Consider the following 21,009-nt stretch of genomic DNA (forward strand, 5'->3'; position numbering starts at 1 on the left):
AGCATTCGGACAAACAGACCTTCATCAAAACAGACAAAACACACTGTCTCTCTCTCTCAAATGCAACTCACACACACGACTGCAGTCTCTGGCTGCCAAGACCAGACTGCAAGCAGTAGCACACGACAGGAGAAGCAACTGGGTGGTGTGGGTAAGGAGGAGGCTGGAGCAGGAAGAGGGAGGGATAACAGGACATGGGTCAGGGACAGTAAAGTGCTGCTTGTCGGAGCATACAGATACGAGGTGGGGAGAGGGTAGAGCAACTAGATGCAGTTGGGAACTTAGATGGAAGGCACGAGGGGGGAGGGGGGGGGGGGACAGAAAAGGAGAGAAGTAAGAATGGGAACAGGGAAAGGGATAGGCTGGTAAGGACAATGCCATTTTGGCATTTGTGTGAAGGCAGGAGGGTTATGGGAACATAGGATATATTGTAGGGAGAGTTCCTATCTGCACATTTCAGATGCTCATGTTTATGGGGAGGATCCACATGTCACAGGCTGTGAAGCAGTCATTGAAATGAAGAATGTCGTGTTGGACAGCTTGCTCAGCAACTGGGTGGTCTAGCTTTTTCTTGGCTGCAGTTTGTTGGTCACAATTCATATGGACAGACAGCTTGTTGGTTGTCATGTCCACATAGAATGCAGCACAGTGGTTGCAGCTTAGCTTGTCGACCACAGGACTGGTTTCACAGGTAGCTCTGCCTTTGTGGGTTAGATGATGCTTGTAACCGGACTGGAGTAGGTCTATTGCAAGAATATGGGCCTTGAGGCAAGGGTTTGGGAGTATGGGTTGTGTAGGGATGAACAAGGATATTGTGTAGGTCCGGTGGGACAGCAGAATACCACTGTGGGAGAGGTGGGAGGGGTGATGGATAAGACATGCCTGATTTCAGGGCATGATGAGAGATAGTCAAAACCCTGGCAGAGAATATGATTCAGTTGCTCCAGTCCAGGTTGTATTAAGTCATGACAGTAATGCTTCTCTGTGGCTGGCCAGTGAGACTTTGGGAGGTGGTTGTTGACTGAAGAGATAAGGCGTGGGAGATCTGTTTTTGTACAAGGTTGGGAGGGTAATTACAGTCTGTGAAGGTCTCAGTGAGACCCTTGGTGTATTTTGAGAGGGGCTGCTTGTCACTACAGCAGCCATGCTTGTCAGCAGCCATGGGTGACTAGGCTGTATGGAAGGGACTTCTTGGTGTGGAATGGGTGGCAGCTGCCAAAGTGGAGGTATTGCTGGTGATTAGTAGGTTTGATATGGGGGAAGGTACTGATGTAGCCATCTTAGAGGTGGAGGTCAATGTTGAGAAAAGGTGGCTTGGTTGGTTGGTTGGTTTGGGAGAGGGGATAAAACAGCGAGGTCATCAGCCCATCAAATTAGGGAAGGATGGTGAAGGAAGTTGGCCATCCCCTTTCAAAGGAACCATTTTGGCATTTGTGTGAAGCAATTAGCGAAATAACAGAAAACCCAAATCAGGATGCCCAGGCACATGTTTGAATTGAATTGTTATCGTCCTGAATGTGAGTCAAGTGTGCTAACCACTGCGCCACCTCACTTAGTAAGGTGGCTTGTCGGATTGAGTAGGACCAGGTGAAGCGAATGGGGGAAAAAGTGTTAAGGTTCTGGAGGAATGTGGATAAGGTCTCCTCATCCTCAATCCAGATCACGAAGATGTCATCAGTGAATCTGAACCAGGTGAGGGGTTTGGGATTCTGGGTGGTTAGAAAGGATTCCCCTAGATGGCCCATGAATTCGTTGGCATAAAATGGTTCCATGTGGGTGTCCATAGCTGTACCCCGGATTTATTTGTAGGTGATTCTTTCACAGGAGTGGTATTGGGAAAGGTAGTGTTCAGTAGTGGCAAGGCCATGTACATTAGGAATGTTATATAAAGGGATGTGGCATCAGTAGTGACAAGCAGGACACCACATGGTAAAGGAACAGAAACTATGGAGACTCAGCGGAGGAAATAGTTGGTATCTTTTATATATGTGGGTAGGTTGCGGGTAATAGGCTGGTCTATGGGAGCAGAGATTCTCTCAGTGGGGACACAGTAAGCAGCCACAGTGGGGCGTCTTTTGTGGGTTTGTGGACTTTAGGAAGCATGTAGGAGGTAGGTGGATGGGGAGAGGTAGGAGTGAGGAGAGAGATGGACTCTGGGAAGAGGTTCTGGAATGGGCCTAAGGATTTCACGAGAGGCTGGAAATCTTGGTGGATTTTCAGAATGGAGTCACTGTGGCAGGGTTTGTAAGTGGATGAATCTGACAGCTGGCAGAGTCTGCCTGCCAGGCAGTCCTTGTGGTTCAAAACAACAGTGATGCAGGCTTTGTCAGTAGGTGGGATTATAAGATTGGGATCAGTTTTTAGATGGTGGATTGCGGTTATTTTTGCGGATGTAAGATTAGCTCACATATTGAGGGATTTGGGGAATGATAGTGACACAAGGTTCGAGGTTAAGAAATTCAGGAAAGTTAGTGGGGTGATTTGGGGGCAGTGGTGGTGGATCATGGTTGGATGGAGCAATGAACTGAGATAGGCAGGATTCAGCATTGGTCTTTGATTGAGTCTGATTGGCAGGGTTGGTGGCGAAGAGGTGTTTACGCTGAAGGGACCAGGAGGAGAGAAGGTCTTTAACAAGTCCTGCATGATTGAATTTGGGAGTGAAGCAATAGGTGAGGCTTTTGGAGAGGACTGATACTTCTGTGAGGCTAAGGCTTTTGTAGGAAATGTTCATGACTGTGTTTAAGAGTCTGTTTAGGTTCCGGATACTGTATGATGTTGGAAGGGAATTTTTGAGCGTGGGGTAAATGTTGTAGATTAGCAAGGCAGGAATTGTCAGCTATCAGGGTATGTTGGGAGGTTGTTGTGTAGGTGGTGGATAGTTGTAGTCCAAATCGGGAATAGGGAGTTAACAGGGTGGAGAGATTTTTGAGGTGGTGTTGTGCATGCTGTTCTCATTCCTGGAGGGCAAGAATTTCAGTGTGCGATATGGGATCCAGGAATTTCGGATCCCAAATGGTTGGAGAGACAACATCGTTGTTACAGTCTACAGAAACCAAGTCATAGATGTTGGCCACTAATAGAATCATGTATATGATTGGAGTTAACCCCCTCAGCAGCAGTTATGGCCTGACGATGGTGTACTGAATCACCGAAACTGGCAGCCATACAAAAATAACATCAAAAGGACAGCTGATGGTGTTCCATTTTATTACATAAGTGAATGAATGAGACCTAATACCTTGAATCAGAGGGATGGACATACAAAAATTTTAATTGAAAGTAACTTGCCCAGTGTCTGTGAATGAATATGCTGTTGCAGTGCATGTGTTGTTCAGAACACAGGCACTGCAGAATCATATTGTGAAGTAAAAACGGTCATGAATGAAATAATGAATTTTAGTAAAGATAGATTAATATTAACTTTTCCACTTACAAGTAAAAATATTGTTACCCATTGGTATCGAAAGGTTTAAAGTGTGTATCAGGCTTGATTACATCACACTGTGCAACATCAAGGTTTCACAGCCTCATTTGTATCAGCTCTTAGTGCCCAAATCAAAAAGTTGCTACTCTGACAGAGGTACAAGTAAATAATGCTGACATAAACACTTGTCGTTGCTAATCCTCATGCCTGCAGATCCTGTCAGACAACCTATCAAACATACAGGCGATACACAAACTACAGTCGTATTCCAACAGACAGACAAAAGTTAAGAAACATGAAAGTATCTTCAGCAGTGAATTCATCAGCACCACAAATGTAGGAAAGACAAGTTAGTAAAAAAGCAAAGACCAAAGAAGCTGGTCAAAGCCATCTGAAGATATAACTGTGGTGTATTCACGTGATTGTGATAGGTCTATGGAAACTCTGCAGTGGTACACTTGCCTGAGGGAACCAGTTAGAGCCTCACATTGCAAATTGGATCTAGCAGGTTCTTCTTGTTGGGAAGAGAAAGGGAAAAGGAAAGTAATGATAACTGCATTAACTTCCTGGACTTAATTATAATCAGAAAACAAGATAAACATGTATCCAGAGGTTGCAGAAAACCAACTTGAACTGGCGTTATAATAAAAACCAATTCATGTTGTCCTCAAAGCAATAAAAGAGGTTTTTCAACCCTGTAGTTTACTGTCTAGTATGCCCACCATTGCAACAAAGTGAAATGCATAAAGAACTCAATATACTGAAGCAGATTACTGTACAAAAACAGTTATGATACCATCATTGTTGCCAACGTAATAGAAAAATCAAGAAATAATGTGACTCACTTCTTGGTAGACCAGTCATGAACAAGGCCCAGGAAAAAAACTGTGTATATTGCTATGACATATAGTGGTAAAATATCACAAAAAGCAATGTTTTGAAAATCAAACATTAAAATAGGTTTTCAGTTTGAGGTTACGTCTATAGCATAAAACTAGACCTAAATGTGGTAAGTTTCTGAATTCTGCTGTGTACAAAATGAACTGAAATGACTGTCATCGGTATTACATAGATCAGACAATATTGTTGAAAACATGTTTTAGAGATATACATATTCTCAAAATAAAACAGCTTCTGGTAAAAGTATTGTTGAAAATAAGAACTGTAGAACTAACATAGAATGGAACATGAAAGTGATACATACGGTAACTAAAGGAAGATTACTTGATGTGCTGGAGGAAATTGAAACCTTGAGTAGCAAAAAGTACTCTACAGAACAAATTTTGAATGGACTGTGCGAGTTTAATCAGAATCCATATTTTATCATTTTTCAAGGAGCAGCGCTATTGAGCTGATATTTGGAAATTGTATATCAAAAAATATGATACAGTGATATGCAGAAATAGTGATTGTCATGGTTACTGCTTCGTGTGAGGGTGGAAGATGGCAAGATTGTTTCTGCATAGGCCCTTCTGCAATAATACACAGTTCATCAACAACTGGGGGCAGCAACGGGATACATCGTGCCAGAAGGGAGCAAACCCTGCTGGCTGCAATGAACTAATTGGTGGCACAATGTTCTCTCTCTTCCCTCCTGTATTTCACATTTTATTTGTTAAATTATTTCATAATTTACTGATGGGCAATGAACTTTTTGTCAGTGCAACCAAGCCAGGTAGCACAGTAGTTAGGACATTGGATTCACATTTAGGACAACGACGGTTCCAATCTGCGTCTGATCATACAGATTTAGGTTTTCTATGATCTCCCTAAATCGCACCAGGCCAATGTCAGGATGGTTTCTTCGAAAAGGCACAGCTGATTTTCCTCCCCATTCCTGAAACAATGTGAGCTTGTGCTCCATCTTTAATTATCTAAATGACAATGGGATGTTAAAGCCTAATCTTCCTACCTTCCTCTTTGACAGTATAACATTCCTTTCTTGTACCTTGCATTTTATTTGCTATATTACTTTGTAAGTTGCCAAGGTGCACCTTCCATTATCAATTAGCAGCCTGCTCAATAGAATTATTGTTTTATCTCCTATAATCGCACATACAGCAGTGCCCTCCAGCAGATATAAGATTGTTTTTACTTTAAATAGCAGTATCATGAAACACACAGATTTAATGAATTGATACTTGATTGTAAAAGTGTGACTTGTTACACCGTGTAACACTATTTTATGGTATGTTCTTTGTCGTCTTTTCTTTTTATATTCTGCATGTTGTAAGTAGGTATAATTTTTGATATTGTAAATAGGTAGAATCTTTCATGAACAACATTTTTTCTGTCTATTTTATGTCTGAAGATGATTGCTAGCACAATTGAAACTGGTCATATCATTTTATAAACTCACAAATAGTGGTTAAATTGAAAATTATGATTGATTTTCCACATTATTGAGTGCATGAAGCCTTATAATAATAAAAATAATTAAAGGAAAACCTTCGTCAGTCATACTTAATTCGTCACACACATTTTCACTACTGTGGTACAAGACATGATTTATAAAAATGAATCTAATAAAAACCCCAAAATGATAAATACACCATCTATTCAATTGACAACATAATATACGTACATTATAGATTACACAGTGCCCCACTCCAAAGTATATCATCCCTAGACATCTTACTCCTAAATCTAACCCCCTTCCTGTTCAACCGTGGACCAAACTTGGTGACTTTCTTCCGTACAATTTGTAGTTACATATTTCTTGTTCAGGAAGTCCATCTCAAGTGCTGCATTTACAGTTCAACCTGGTATCATTAGGAAATTCTCCTCAATAGGTTCCCCATCTACGACAAACTTGAGCACAAGTTCTCTTTTGATTGACTTACTGTACTAGCAGGTAACATTTTTTGGTTTTATATTTCACAGGAAACCGTACCGTTCTCTTACCATACAGTTCCTTAGTATATTCATAAAATTTTAAGCTAAAAATATTACGCCCACTGTCCACTAAAGCTTCCACACACTTATCATATCCATTCACATTAATAACTGAGTGCACTTTCTCTAAACTATTTCTGACTAATTGCATTTCATACAGTAAATCATTCTCCACATTGATCACACATTCACTATGCATAGCATTAACATTTGTAGAACATACATTTTTGTCAGTCTCAAAAACTTTCATATATGCAGCATTAATTATATTATTCAGGGTTATTAATCCTTAGCATGTCCCTGGCAGACTAAAATTTTGCATCTTCCTCATATGCTTGACATTAATGTATTTATAAAATTTATGTTTATCCACCCAATCTTTCACAATATCGTGAAATTCATCCCTTTTCTTCCAGTCATTACAAAAGTCACTGTACAGTATAATGTAGCTTCCGTCTTCCATAGACAGATGTGTCTGTACTTCGTTCTCCTCATATATATGATTAGCAACAACAATTAATAAAACACCACATGTGGCTCCACAGAGTCCACAATAACACTTTGCTCTTTCTCTGGTACCTCTAAAACATAAACATTATTGAAACTTCCTGGCAGATTAAAACTGTGTGCCCGACCGAGACTCGAACTCGGGACCTTTGCCTTTCGCGGGCAAGTGCTCTACCAACTGAGCTACCGAAGCACGACTCACGCCCGGTACTCACAGCTTTACTTCTGCCAGTACCTTCGCAGGAGAGCTTCTGTAAAGTTTGGAAGGTAGGAGACGAGGTACTGGCAGAAGTAAAGCTGTGAGTACTGGGCGTGAGTCGTGCTTCGGTAGCTCAGTTGGTAGAGCACTTGCCCGCGAAAGGCAAAGGTCCCGAGTTCGAGTCTCAGTCGGGCACACAGTTTTAATCTGCCAGGAAGTTTCATATCAGCGCACACTCCGCTGCAGAGTGAAAATCTCATTCTGATAAACATTATTGGTTGCTGTGACACTTTGTACACCTTATCAACAGTTATCACCAGCCTTCACACCAAACCCATCATAATTATTACCCACAAAAACAGACTTTCTTGTTTCCACAACTACATCAACATCTTTGTTTCTGCTGATCCTATCATCATAATTAGAGCACACACATTCATTTATAGGAGTTTCCTTCATCACACCTGCACATATTTATGGTATTGAACACAGTAATGCTACTACCACTTGAGTTGCAATTCTTTTAGATTCAATCTGTTCAAATAGTCTTCCAATGTAAAAATTGTCATTCATTGCATCATTTTTAATTCTATTATCTTTGCCCATATTTTGCTTGCTGTTATGTTTATTTGCACCATCCCAAAGCTCGGTGTTACTGCGAATGTTGACCATGGAGCATATATTATTCCCCATCCCCTCCCCCCTTTACCATCAGATCCATTAGCTTTATTTTTGGTCCATTCTCCAATATTCATGTCCCACCTCAGGCCATAGTTGGGACCCATCCTAGGTTTTTTGTTTGATTGCTAGCCATTTCCCCTTTCTGTGGACCAGTGAACATTGAATATAGCTTCATTCTGCCTTTCCCTCTCATAAGAATTTGGTTGTTTTACCAATCAAACCATTGCCAGTTTTCTTGAAAATGACCTTGGTTCCTCTTATCAGGAAATTGCTGATGCTTTCGATTAATATAGACTGAAGTGCCAAAGAAGCTGGTATAGGCATGCATATTCAAATACAGAGGTTTGTAAACAGGCAGAATATGGCACTGCGATTGGCAATGCCTATATAGGCAACTAGTGTCTGGCACAGTTGTTAGATCAGTTACTGCTGCTACAGTGGCCAGTTATCAAGATTTAAGTGAGTTTGAACATGGTGTTATAGTCTGTGCATGAGCGATCGGACACAGCATCTCTGGGTAGAGATGAAGTGGGATTTTCCCATGTACCATGAATAGCAGGAATCCATGAAACATCAAATCTCCGACACTGCTGGGGCCAGAGAAAGATCCTGCAAGAACAGGACCAACAACAACTGAAGAAATTCATTAAACATGACAGAAGTGCAACCCTTCCGCAAATCACTGGATATTTCTGTGTTGGGTCATCAATAAGTGTCAGTGTGCGAACCATTCAACAAAACATCATCAATATGGGCTTTTAGAGCTGAAGGCCCTCTCGTGTACCCTTGATGACTGCAAGACACAAAACTTTACACCTCACCTGGGTCCGTCAACACCGACATTGGACTGTTGATGACTGGAAACATGTTGCCTCATTGGACAAGTCTTGTTCCAAATTGTATCAAGCATATGGACGTGTACGGGTATGGAGACAACCTTATGAATCCATAGAGGCTGCATATCAGCAGGGAACTGTTCAAGCTGGTGGAAGCTCTGTAATGGTGTGGGGTGTGTACAGTCAGTTGAAGTGATATGAAACCCCTGATACGTCTAGGTATGATTCTGACAGGTGACATGTACGTAAGCATCCTGTCTGATCACCTGATTCCATTCATGTCCATTGTGCATTCTGACAAACTTGGGCAATTCCAGCAGGACAATGTGACACCCCAAACGTCCAGAATTGCTACAGAGTGGCACCAGGAACACTTCCACTGGCCATCAAACTCCTCAGACATGTGTATTATTGAGCATATCTGGAATGCCTTGCAATGTGCTGTTCAGAAGAGATCTCCACCTCCTTCGTACTCTTACGGATTTATGGACAGCCCTGCGGGATTCATGGTGTCAGTTCCCTCCAGCAGTGCTTCAGACATCGGTGGAGACCATGCCACATTGTGTTGCGGCACTTCTGCATGTTCGCGGGGGCCTTACACGATATTAGGCAGGTGTACCAGTTTCTTTGGCTCTTCAGTGTATTTGCCTTGGCGTCCACGCTAGTTACAGTTGTTTCCACTTCATCTTCTGTTTTCTTCCATTACCTGTAAATTATAGCTCTCACCATTTGCACTGCCATTTTTGTCCATTGCTGGTTCATAAGGTGTTGTCAAACTTTTCCACATAATCCAAGGATGATTCAGTTGAATCAGTATGACTGTAAACTAAATTTCACTTAAGTGACTCGGGTAAACATCTTATTGTCTCCTTGCTATTTCTGTATGCAGGTGCATTCATAAATTAGTTTTGTAATCTTATCTGCTTCATCTTGCTCTAATATTTATTGAGGAGATACTTCTTTAGCACACTATAACTAAATCACATTAGAGTTTTGGTTTACCGAAGTTTGCGCAGAATCCTACGAACTTAATTTTTGTGTTGTCCCACATTGATGATACCTGTTATCACTGAAAATGGTTTCAACACAGGTTGCTGCAAGACAGGCTGAATGTAAGGCATGCAAGACTTATTTATTACATTCAGCAATTTCAAGGTGGCTTGCCACTTCCACTAACTTTGAATCAAAACTTAAAATGAGGGAAAGGCAACCATAGTGCACACACACACACACACACACACACACACACACACACACACACACGTGACACCCCACAGACACACAAATGCATGTGGAGAGTGTGTGTGTGTGTGTGTGTGTGTGTGTGTGTGTGTGTGTGTGTGTGTTTTATTGCTGGAAAAAGAGCTGGTGCTCAAAAGCTTGTGTGAATGCTGTTTTCTGTTAAGTGTTATTGTGCTCCATGGTTTGGTCCACTATATATGAGTGGTTGCCTCTTATTTTACTCTATCCAGGAATTTTCATTATTGTTATTAATTATCTTAAGTTTCCATAGAACGTTATAATTCAGAATTCATATGCCTAATATTGCCACTAAATTTGTCATGAGGAGATATAACTTCTTTCTCCTCGTCGTCGCACAGCAACTTATTCTTTCTCATGTCCTCCCTTAAATTCTCCTTCAGCACTTCCAACGTGGGAGCAAACATCTTTTCAACTTTTACGAACTTAACTTCCAGCCCCTTCAATTTATCAGTCATGCTGCTTTCAATTACGATGAATTTATCATTTAACACCCCAACTTATTTTTAAATTTTGAGTCCACAGCCTTGAATTTATTCTGAGTCTAGGAATTCAGATTTGGTGAGTGCGACTTTACAGCTCCATATTGTGAATTTAACTATCCTAATTTGTTTTAAAATCGTGAGTTTAATTCCCCTAATTAACTCAAAATGGGCTTACTGGCTCACCAGCTGCCTTCTCCGAATCAGTCATTCTGTGATTTCTTAATCTGGTCTTCCATGGCTGACAACACTACTCATGGTACACAGAAGTATGGTAGTAGCTCTACTTAACTTATTTAGACAGTCTCGAAGTCACCTTCATTGTGTACCAATGCAGTACCTCGAACTTGGGCATTGATGTGACCATGGCACTAGTCTGATGAGGTACGACAACACGGACAACTCTGTAGGTTGGAAACGACATGAAGTTTTCAATTGCTGGCTGCAGTGAAGTGTTGTCTCATACTGCTGAAGTGATGACTGGAATGATCTGAACTCTCAGACGGTGGATGCATTGCCTGCGGCATTGCGATGTCTCAGGTGCTGAGTGATGTTTGCTGCTGCTCAGTTATTTTCTCTAAAATTGTCCCGGTGGTACTGTCCATGAGTCTGCGTGCTAAATTTCAATTAATCTGGGTTGATCCGCCATTTACTAGCTACCATCCTGTTTTGATAAGTTTCTCTGAAGGGGAACATAAATGCACAATTGGGTTTACCTGATTTAGATGAGTCAGATGTAGTGTAGAGCCTGGTCACTCACTGCTGCAAAACACTTCGTACTTAAAAAGGTAACAATTCTACAAGTCCTTTGCAGACTTTTAACTGCAGCATAAATAAAAGAATGTACTGGAGTTGTTCGGAACAAATAAGCTAGATGACATGATGAATACTTTGAACTTCAGTAGATTATTCACTGAAAAACAGTTGTAGAAGTGGCATTAGTTATTTCAGTAAACTCTAGCAGGCAGAGTCTCCGAAAACAGACTCAGTTTCTATCATAATTCATGATTAGTAGACTATACAGTTATTTCTACTATTTTTATGAACACATGTCCCCGTAACACTCGTGGAAAAATTCTTCTTGTCTTCCCTCTAGGAATTCCAACTCGAGTTCCCAAAGCATCTCTGTAATACTTCTATGTTGATTGAACCTACCAGTAACAAATCTAGCAGCCTGCCTCTGATTTGCTTTGGTGTCTTCCTTTGAACATCACAGGATTGTTTTTCCTACTCTTCTGCATTAACTTTATTTCTCTACATGTAGAGCAAGCTGCCATTCATCACACCAGCTAGAAATTTTGTCTAAGTCATCTTGTATCATCCTACAGTCACTCAACAATGACACGTTCCCATATGCCATGTCACCAGCAAATAGCTGCAGATTGTTGCTCACCCTGCCTGTCAGATCATTCATTTATATACAGCAAATACGAATGGCCCTATCACACTTCCCTGGGGCATTCCTGGCAGTACCTTTGTCTCTGATGAACACTCACTGTAAAGGTCAGTGTACTAGGTTTTATTACTTAAGAAGGTTTTGAAGCACTCATATATCTGGGAACCTATTCTGTATGCTCGTACCTTCATTAACAGCCTGTGGTGGGGCACAGTCTCGAACACTTTCCGGAAATATGGAATGTGCCTGTTGCTCTTCATCCACGATTTGCATGATATCACGTGAGGAAGGGGCAAGTGGAATTCTGCAATGCTTTCTAAATCTGTGCTGATTTGTGGACAGAATTTCTGAATTTTGTTTTTAAACCATGGTGGGTCTTTTCCATCCATAATCCACTTGCCTGGCCCATGCTTCTCCAGGACCTGATTTTAAATCCATATAAACTTTACCAGTAATTCCTGTACATCCATCATACTGGAGCTAAATGATGTGGATTCATTTTCTAAGTGGGATGTTAAAAACTGTTTATGTGCTTTTTTTTCACATTGTGTGTGGGCTGTCAAACTAGCTTTGCAAGACAGTTTTAACAATAAATTGTCGAAGTATTTGTAACAAATTTCTTGAATTTACTGCCCTCTAGAAAAGTTCTCGTGCTCAAATTATTCTCAGAATCGAGAGCTGGCTGAAACCTGAAGTAAAAAGCTCTGAAATATTGAGTGATACATGGACGATATATCAAAAAGACAGATTAGATGCCATAGAAGGGGGAGTGTTCACTGCAGTCAGTAAAAATATTGTCTGTTCAGGTCGAAGTTGAGCCTGACTGTGAGGTTACCTGGATGCATGTAAACTCAAGTTAATTTTCAGATGTTTTTACCAGCCACCCAGTTCCACATTGACAGTTTTAGAATCATACAAAGAAAGTTTACTCTCAGAGTAGCACAGAACTAGTCAGGTAATGCAATATTAGTTGGAGGCAGTTTAATCTACGAGTACAGACTGATATGTATATGGATTCGACAGAAAGTGCAGCCTTTGTGAAGTACTTTTGAAGTTTGCATTTTACATGGTGTGATTTCCCTGTGTGCTTATTGACTGTCAAGCATTCATCAGAGGGCCTCAAACTACCACCTGGAAGGGGGAGTGCACTTCACAAGTACTCTGTTATGTGAGTAGCTGCTTTTTTTATATAGTGGACCCGTGGCCTAAAGAGGGGAGTTCAACAACGCTCCAGTATAGCACAGGTCCAGAATCAGTGAACCTTTTGTTGAGGCCCTCCACTTGGCTGCCAACCAAAGGACCCCGATCAGTTCAAAGAGCGATGCTGCAAATTGTGAGCTCTACTTGCACCTCATGCATGAGACCAGCAGCCTTCACCACTTGAACCAGCTGCCCATATGAGTTTAGGATAGCCTCAGAACCTAAGTGAGAGACGTAATTTGTGCAGATGTGAGCAGCAACTTGCAGAGGACTGCAACCATCTTCTTGATAGCTGTTGGCAGGGGCCCCTTCACATCTCGGATGAGGCCCCCTTGCAGACATACAGAGTGTACATTGGATTTCTTTCTGGCCTTGGACACTATTTCCATAATGGGCTCCGTAACGTGCCTAACATTTTTGCTCCCGATAACTAGCAAGCTCCTTTCCTTGTGTACATGCTCGGATCCTGCTGAAGAAGTGGCCACCTGTGCACTCACAAGGTGAATGGGCAAGGCCAGACAGCCAGCCTCCACCTAGAGCAACAGAAATGTGTTATGACCTGCCACTCACCCTGTGGTGAGGGCGGATCCACTATGTAAGGTACACTGCAAGAAGCCTTGGTGGCAGAGCCTGTAGGCGAAATAAGTGACACCTTAGATGTCCTGTGGAACTTGCCAGATTCCTAACCTCACTATACCCTGAGACAGCAGCCTTAAGTTGACTGACTGTGGCCAAAATAGTCTTCAGGTATTGCAAACTGTGGCCAGCTCTTCATGCGTCTGCATGCATCATGCACACATCCTATTCATCCTAGTACTACTAACTTAAGAATTAACTATAAAAGCACACACAGACAGGAAAATAGAAAACTTGCTACCTTTGTGACATGTCAACGAGAGAGGCTGCTGCCTAACTGAATAGTGTTGCTGGTTGTACAAAAGAAATGACCAGTATGTTACACTCTGTGTCAATCTATAGTTTACAGTTACTAAAAGGTGAGATTACACTTGTTAAATACGAAAACTTGCACCTGATTTAAGAAGTAAACAATTTTTAAAAAAGGTAAATATGTAACTTGCTGCTCCGCTGGTACATCTCAGGTGGGTACTGGAAACTAAATAGGCTGAGACGAATGGTTGCTGCCTGTTCAAAACAAACAAATGACAACTGCACTGTAGATTGTGCGAATCTACACGTTATAGTGACTGAAACACAAATTTACATGTGGTAATGGCTACAGTGCACTCGTTCGCTGAGGTGGGCAATGTTGGAAACATTATAGTTCAGACGCAACCTCTGTTGGTACAGGGTGAAAACCAGTGAACTATATGGGGAAAAAAAAAGAAAAACATAAATTAGTTACAGAATATGGCGTGCAGAAACTTTATTCATCATGTAAATGTTACTACAGATATTCCGATTTAGGTTAGGACATGTTCGATATGCCTGCCATCCTTGGCAATGGTGTGGCGCAGACAAATAGCAAAATGTGCATGACCTGCTGAACTGTTGGAACATTGATGTTGTCGATGATCTCCTGAATGGCTGTTTTCAGCTCAGCAATGGTTTTGGGTTATTGGTGTACACCTTATCTTTAATATAGCCCCACAAAAAGGAGTCGGATGTGTTCAGATCCGGAGGATATGGTGGCCAGTCGAGGCCCATGCCAGTGGCCTCTGGGTACCCCAGAGCCAGAATGCGGTCCCCCAAGTGCTCCTCCAGGACATCAAACACACCACCTGCTTTGATGGGGTCGAGCTCAGTTTTGCATGAACCACATCTTGTCAAAATCAGGGTCACTTTGGATAACGGGGATGAAACCGTCTTCCAAAGCCTCCGTGTACCGTTCGGTAGTCACCATGCTGTCAAGGAATATCGCACCGATTATTCCATGACTGGACATTGGACACTACACAGTCACCCGTTGAGGGTGAAGAGACTTCTCAATCGTGAAATGTGGATGCTCAGTCCCCCAAATGCGTCAATTTTGCTTATTGACGAATCCATCCCAATGAAAGTGGACATTGTTGCTGAGGCAATCCATAATAATTCCCATCATGGCCTGCTACCAACCATGCAGTTTGAACATCCTAATGCAAAATGCAGTTTGAATGTCCTAACGCAAACTGTTCAGAAGTTATGGTGATATAGTTCAATAATTGTCACCCTGTATCTTATGCAGCGTAGTTCGAAATACCCTCACTTGAAACTGCCACCTTAAAGTGTCTGCATACTACCACTACTACTACTTCTACTACTTCAACTCCCTATGCAAGTTACATGCAGTGTTGTGACAAGAAATGCTAGTGGGATTTCATGGGGAGAGAGAATAGCAACTGGAGCGATAGACTGCGAGTGAGTAATTGCTGCTGTCATTAGAGGCAGACCCAGCATTAGGAAAGGGGAATAACATGGATACAATGATGACTCTTGAGTTAAAGCATAATTACTTCATTTTATTGTACCCTCTAATACAGGTATGTACCACATCAACATAAGTGAAATTAGACAAAATGCATTACTAAGCAATAATTTTTCATGCCTGTCTCTATCCTTGAACTGTATTGTATGCGGAGACAATTTTCAGCTTGCCCAACCAACCCTATGATAATGGATGAGCTGTTTATTATTTATGTGTTCTAGTATTCCAACAGAGCTTCTGTGCAGTGTCGTGAAAAATGAGATTCAGAAATGTGTTGCAAGCTGTTCTCCATTCCTGTTGTGTTGATAGATGAAGATAAAAATTTTCAGACTGTTAGGATGCAGACCAGTCATAAACAGTCATGCACTAATATGCCACAACAGATTGTTCCTTAATAATGGAAGCAGTCTCATTTCTCATGTGTAGAGGCTGTATGTTGCACCAAGGGCGTGCATGCTGGTCAGAGCGAGAGAGAGAGAAGAGATGGAAAAGAGCCACCGTGGTACAACAACAGAGTTAGAAAACTGCTGCGGAAGCAAAGGGAACTTCACAGCAAACAAAACGTAGCCAAAACCTTGCAGACAAACAAACATTATGCAAAGTGAAATGTAGTGTGAGGAGGGCTATGCGAGAGGCGTTCAATGAATTCGAAATTGAAGTTCTGTGTACTGACTTGGCAGAAAATCTTAAGAAATTTTGGTCTTATGTCAAAGCGGTAGGTGGATCAAAACAAAATGTCCAGACGCTCTGTGACCAAAATGGTACTGAAACAGAGGATGACAGGCTAAAGGCCGAAATACTAAATGTCTTTTTCCAAAGCTGTTTCACAGAGGAAGACTGCACTGTAATTCCTTCTCTAGATTGTCGCACAGATGACAAAATGGTAGATATTGAAATAGATGACAGAGGGATAGAGAAACAATTAAAATCGCTCAAAAGAGGAAAGGCCACTGGACCTGATGGGACACCAGTTCGATTTTACACAGAGTACGCGAAGGAACTTGCCCCCCTCCTTGCAGCGGTGTACCGTAGGTCTCTAGAAGAGCGTAGCGTTCCAAAGGATTGTAAAAGTGCACAGGTCATCCCCGTTTTCAAGAAGGACGTCGAACAGATGTGCAGAACTATATACCTATATCTCTAACGTCTATCAATTGTAGAATTTTGGAACACGTATTATGTTCAAGTATAATGACTTTTCTGGTGACTAGAAATCTACTCTCTAGGAATCAACATGGGTTTCGAAAAAGACGATCGTGTGAAACCCAGCTCGCACTATTCGTCCACGAGACTCAGAGGGCCATAGACATGGGTTTCCAGGTAGATGCCGTGTTTCTTGACTTTTGCAAGGCGTTCGATACAGTTCCCCACAGTCGTTTAATGAACAAAGTAAGAGCATATAGACTATCAGACCAATTGTGTGATTGGATTGAAGAGTTCCTAGATAACAGAACGCAGCATGTCATTCCCAAAGTCTTCTGAAGTAAGAGTGATTTCAGGTGTGCCGCAGGGGAGTGTCATAGGACCGTTGCTATTCACAATGTACATAAATGACCTTGTGGATGACATCGGAAGTTCACTGAGGCTTTTTGCGGATGATGCTGTGGTACATCGAGAGGTTGTAACAATGGAAAATTGTACTGAAATGCAGGAGGATCTGCAGCGAATTGACGCATGGTGCAGGGAATGGCAATTGAATTTCAATGTAGACAAGTGTAATGTGCTGCGAATACATAGAAAGAAAGATCCCTTATCATTTATCTACAATATAGCAGGTCAGCAACTGGAAGCAGTTAATTCCATAAATTATCTGGGAGTACGCATTAGGAGTGATTTAAAATGGAATGATCATATAAAGTTGATCGTCGGTAAAGCAGATGCCAGACTGAGATTCATTGGAAGAATCCTGAGGAAATGCAGTCCGAAAACAAAGGAAGCAGGTTACAGTACACTTGTTCGCCCACTGCTTGAATACTGCTCAGCAGTGTGGGACCTGTACCAGATAGGATTGATAGAAGAGATAGAGAAGATCCAACGGAGAGCAGTGCGCTTCATTACAGGATCATTTAGTAATCGCGAACGCGTTATGGAGATGATAGATAACTCCAGTGGAGGACTCTGCAGGAGAGATGCTCAGTAGCTTGGTACGGGCTTTTGCTGAAGTTTCGAGAACATACCTTCACCGAGGAGTCAAGCAGTATGTCTCGCGAAGAGACCATGAGGATAAAATCAGAGAGATTAGAGCCCACACAGAGGCATACCGACAATCCTTCTTTCCACGAACAATACGAGACTGGAATAGAAGGGAGAACCGATAGAGGTACTCAAGGTACCCTCTGCCACACACTGTCAGGTGGCTTGCGGAGTATGGATGTAGATGCAGATGTAGATGTAAATATGTCAATGGAAGTTGCCGAAGATGACCGATAATGCCTCGTATGGTGACATTTGCAGATTGGCAGGTACGGCCATGCAGCTCAGCCCATTTACGCATAGCAGAGCACTGCCTTTACTCACCATTACACTTCACACTGCGTTGTCATATTTCTCACTGCCATGTTTCCTTAGCCACATGGTATGGCCAAGCACCACTTGGCTTGCACGCGACTAGTGTTTGTCCACATGATGGTTGGGGGGGGGGGGGGGGGGACTTCTGTCCATGTGGAGTGGAGCTATATGGAAAAGCGAGATATGAGGAATGGGTGCCATGTACGTGGTTTCACCACATGGAAGCACTGCTCTAGTATTTTAGTGAGACACAAGAATGATTGACAGATAATGGTAACAGCTTATGTTACTTCTCCTAAATGACTGGCATCACCAACCAATGCAGCGACTTCACACTGTACCCTCTCCTGATTCTGGTAGTTTTTGGCACTACCATTCTTCTAATTCCTTTTCAGTGACAACTACAGGCTGCTTTGAGCCCAGATAATAACTGTATGGCATTGCTCTGTGGGGATAAGCATTTAAAGGAGTTTTGCACCCTTGTACAGACCAGGGAATGTGGTTTCTTGGAGGAAACTAGAGTGTTGAACATGCAGTGCTGCTGGGTAATTTGGTTGCGTCCAGTAGTCAGCTTTAAAGTGTCTTACCTGATTGATGTGGGATGGTGTGTGTCTACCTCCACAACTTGCCATTATACTTTTAGCTTTTCTACATATTCCAGATGGATGTGAACTCACTCTGTCTATTGCATCTGTCAGTGTGGTAGCCCACAGCTGGCTAACATATATACTGGTGTCAGGCTGTTTTTTATATTATGATGTTATTTTTCTCGGATTCAGTAAGCTGAAACTTTTGTTAACTCATTCTTTATTCTGTAATTTTGGGCTCACACATTTTGCACTGGTAATGAACTTGCTACTTGAAAGTAACTAAACCATTTCACTAATGCTATTAAATTGTAACCTAGTGTGACTCACAAAACTACTTGAAGTTTCTGACACTATTGTAAGCTGAAAGTGGTCCAACAAGCCAAAAACTAGTTTAACGAAACAAATACTTATTGAACAATAGATACAGTAAAGCCCACATTATCAGATTGCTTATGACTTTTGTTTTTAGTGTGTGTCATGATATTTCCTCTCTTTGATATATCTTGTTATTCATGTGCAGCATTGCTATTATATTTGGATTTAGAGAAATTTTGGCTGCAGAAAAGTAGTAATGTCTATTTGTGTATTTCAGAGTGTCAATCAAAACAAACCACATGGCGTAGCTTTGTTTGACTATGACTCTCCCCATCCAGATGATTTATCATTCAAGGTAAGACTTCCATTTTTTGTATATTTTTTATCCTAAACTATGAAAAGTAATGTATTAATGTTTATATACAGAGAGATTTTCGTAGTATTGTCAGTACTACGTGCTGTAGGTTTTGTGCTTCGCAAATGATGGCCAAAAGCAGTCTTTCTTGTTTGGTCTTATATGTTCCTTGTATCTAGTTATAAAATTCTGACTAGAAGTGTGAATTGTGATTTATTAGTCTCATAATATACACTTACAAATCATGTGATTATGATACAGGAGACACGTCAAAAATTACAAACTAGAATCTAATATTAATTTTTAAAACTATATTTAGTCTATGTAGCAGTATCTATGTTTTCTTATTTTCCAGCATAGGTAAATATCTTTCTCGATAATGGACTTTTTTTCCCACAATATAATGCTAATTTCCAGTTGGATTCTGCTCAAATTATCAGTTCATCTTCCATGAACTCTTCTAATGAGTAATAACATTTGTGGATAAGAATACCATGTAACTTTTTTAGTATCCCTAGTTCCATGTTTAGAATGTGTGTTTTTTTTTTTAAAGTTTGTTGTAGACCTTCATGCCCATATATTCAATCTATGGGCAGGAAGCATAAAATCATTTTTATTCCTTGTACTGTATGGATAATCAAATTGGTTTTTAATGAACAGTTCCACTTTGTTGTGTAAAAATATCATTAGCTCGTATATGTATAGGGAGGGGACAGTCAAAATTTTTAGTTTCTGTAATAATGGACGGCATGATTCTCTTTGCTGTGCAGTGCACATATTTCTGATAATTTTCTTCTGGAGCTTCAGTACACGAGATATATTATTGGAGCTCCTCCAGAAAATAATGCCATATCTTAGCCGGCCGGTGTGGCCGTGCGGTTCTAAGCGCGTCAGTTTGGAACCGCGTGACCGCTACGGTCGCAGGTTCGAATCCTGCCTCGGGCATGGATGTGTGTGATGTCCTTAGGTTAGTTAGGTTTAAGTAGTTCTAAGTTCTAGGGGACTGATGACCTCAGTAGTTAAGTCCCATAGTGCTCAGAGCCATTTGAACCATTTGAACCGTATCTTATCACTGCTTCAAAGTAACTTAGATATGCTACTTTGCGAGTGGACATGTTAGTAGCACTTGATAATATATGCATGGCATATGCAAAGCTACCCAGTTTGCTGCACAGGTACTCAATATGTGTGTTCCAGTTTAAATTCTTATCGAGGTGTAGACCTAGAAATTTGGCAGAATTCACTTCTGTTAATTCTTCACTTCTATGATTTATACTAATTTCCTGGTTCTTTTGAATGTTTGGTTCTGAATTGAATCAAGTTTGTTTTTGATATGTTAAGCTCCAGACCATTGAACTGGAACCATGACTCTAGCCTGTCTAATGTACCAGTGACTCTATTAGGAATCATTTCTGTTTCTTCGCTTTCTATCAAGACAGACGTGTCATCAGCAAACAGAACGGATGGTGAATTTATGTTTAATGGTAAGCCGTTGACATACAATAGAAAGAGAATTGGACTGAGGATCGAACCTTGTGGGACACCCTGTGTTATTGTTTTCCAGTCTGAATGGTAGTTTACACCATTTGAAGAGATGATCATTCTTCGATTTCTATTAGACAAGTAAGAAGTAAGCCATTGAAGCACTGCACCCTTAATCCCATAGTTTTCTAGTTTGTCAGGCCGCAGAAAATTCTGGCTACTTTACTGTTTTTGTCTAGAGCTGTGCTAATTTTTTCTATTAAATTATTTATGGCATCTGTGTATTTTTCCCTTATTGGAAGCCAAACTGATTACACAAAATAATCCCCTGTGATACAATGAAGTTTTGGATTTGGATAGCAGCTACTTTCTCGAAAATTTTTGACAGCACTGGAAGGAGGGAGATAGGACGATAATTCCCCATATCTTCTCTTGACCCTTTCTTAAAAAGTGGTTTTAT

General features: G+C 41.2%; 1 protein-coding gene across 1 annotated transcript in view; it reads left to right on the forward strand.

The window, feature by feature from the left end:
• Positions 1-21,009, forward strand: part of LOC124722068 (SH3 domain-containing protein 19) — a 106,546-nt gene that overhangs the window by 60,573 nt on the left and 24,964 nt on the right. The window contains exon 5 of the mRNA XM_047247267.1: positions 18,990-19,067. Coding sequence (XP_047103223.1) covers positions 18,990-19,067 — 78 coding nt within the window. The remainder of the gene's footprint in view (positions 1-18,989; positions 19,068-21,009) is intronic.

This window comes from Schistocerca piceifrons, chromosome X (assembly GCF_021461385.2).
Source record: "Schistocerca piceifrons isolate TAMUIC-IGC-003096 chromosome X, iqSchPice1.1, whole genome shotgun sequence".
NCBI classification, from domain to species: domain Eukaryota; kingdom Metazoa; phylum Arthropoda; class Insecta; order Orthoptera; family Acrididae; genus Schistocerca; species Schistocerca piceifrons.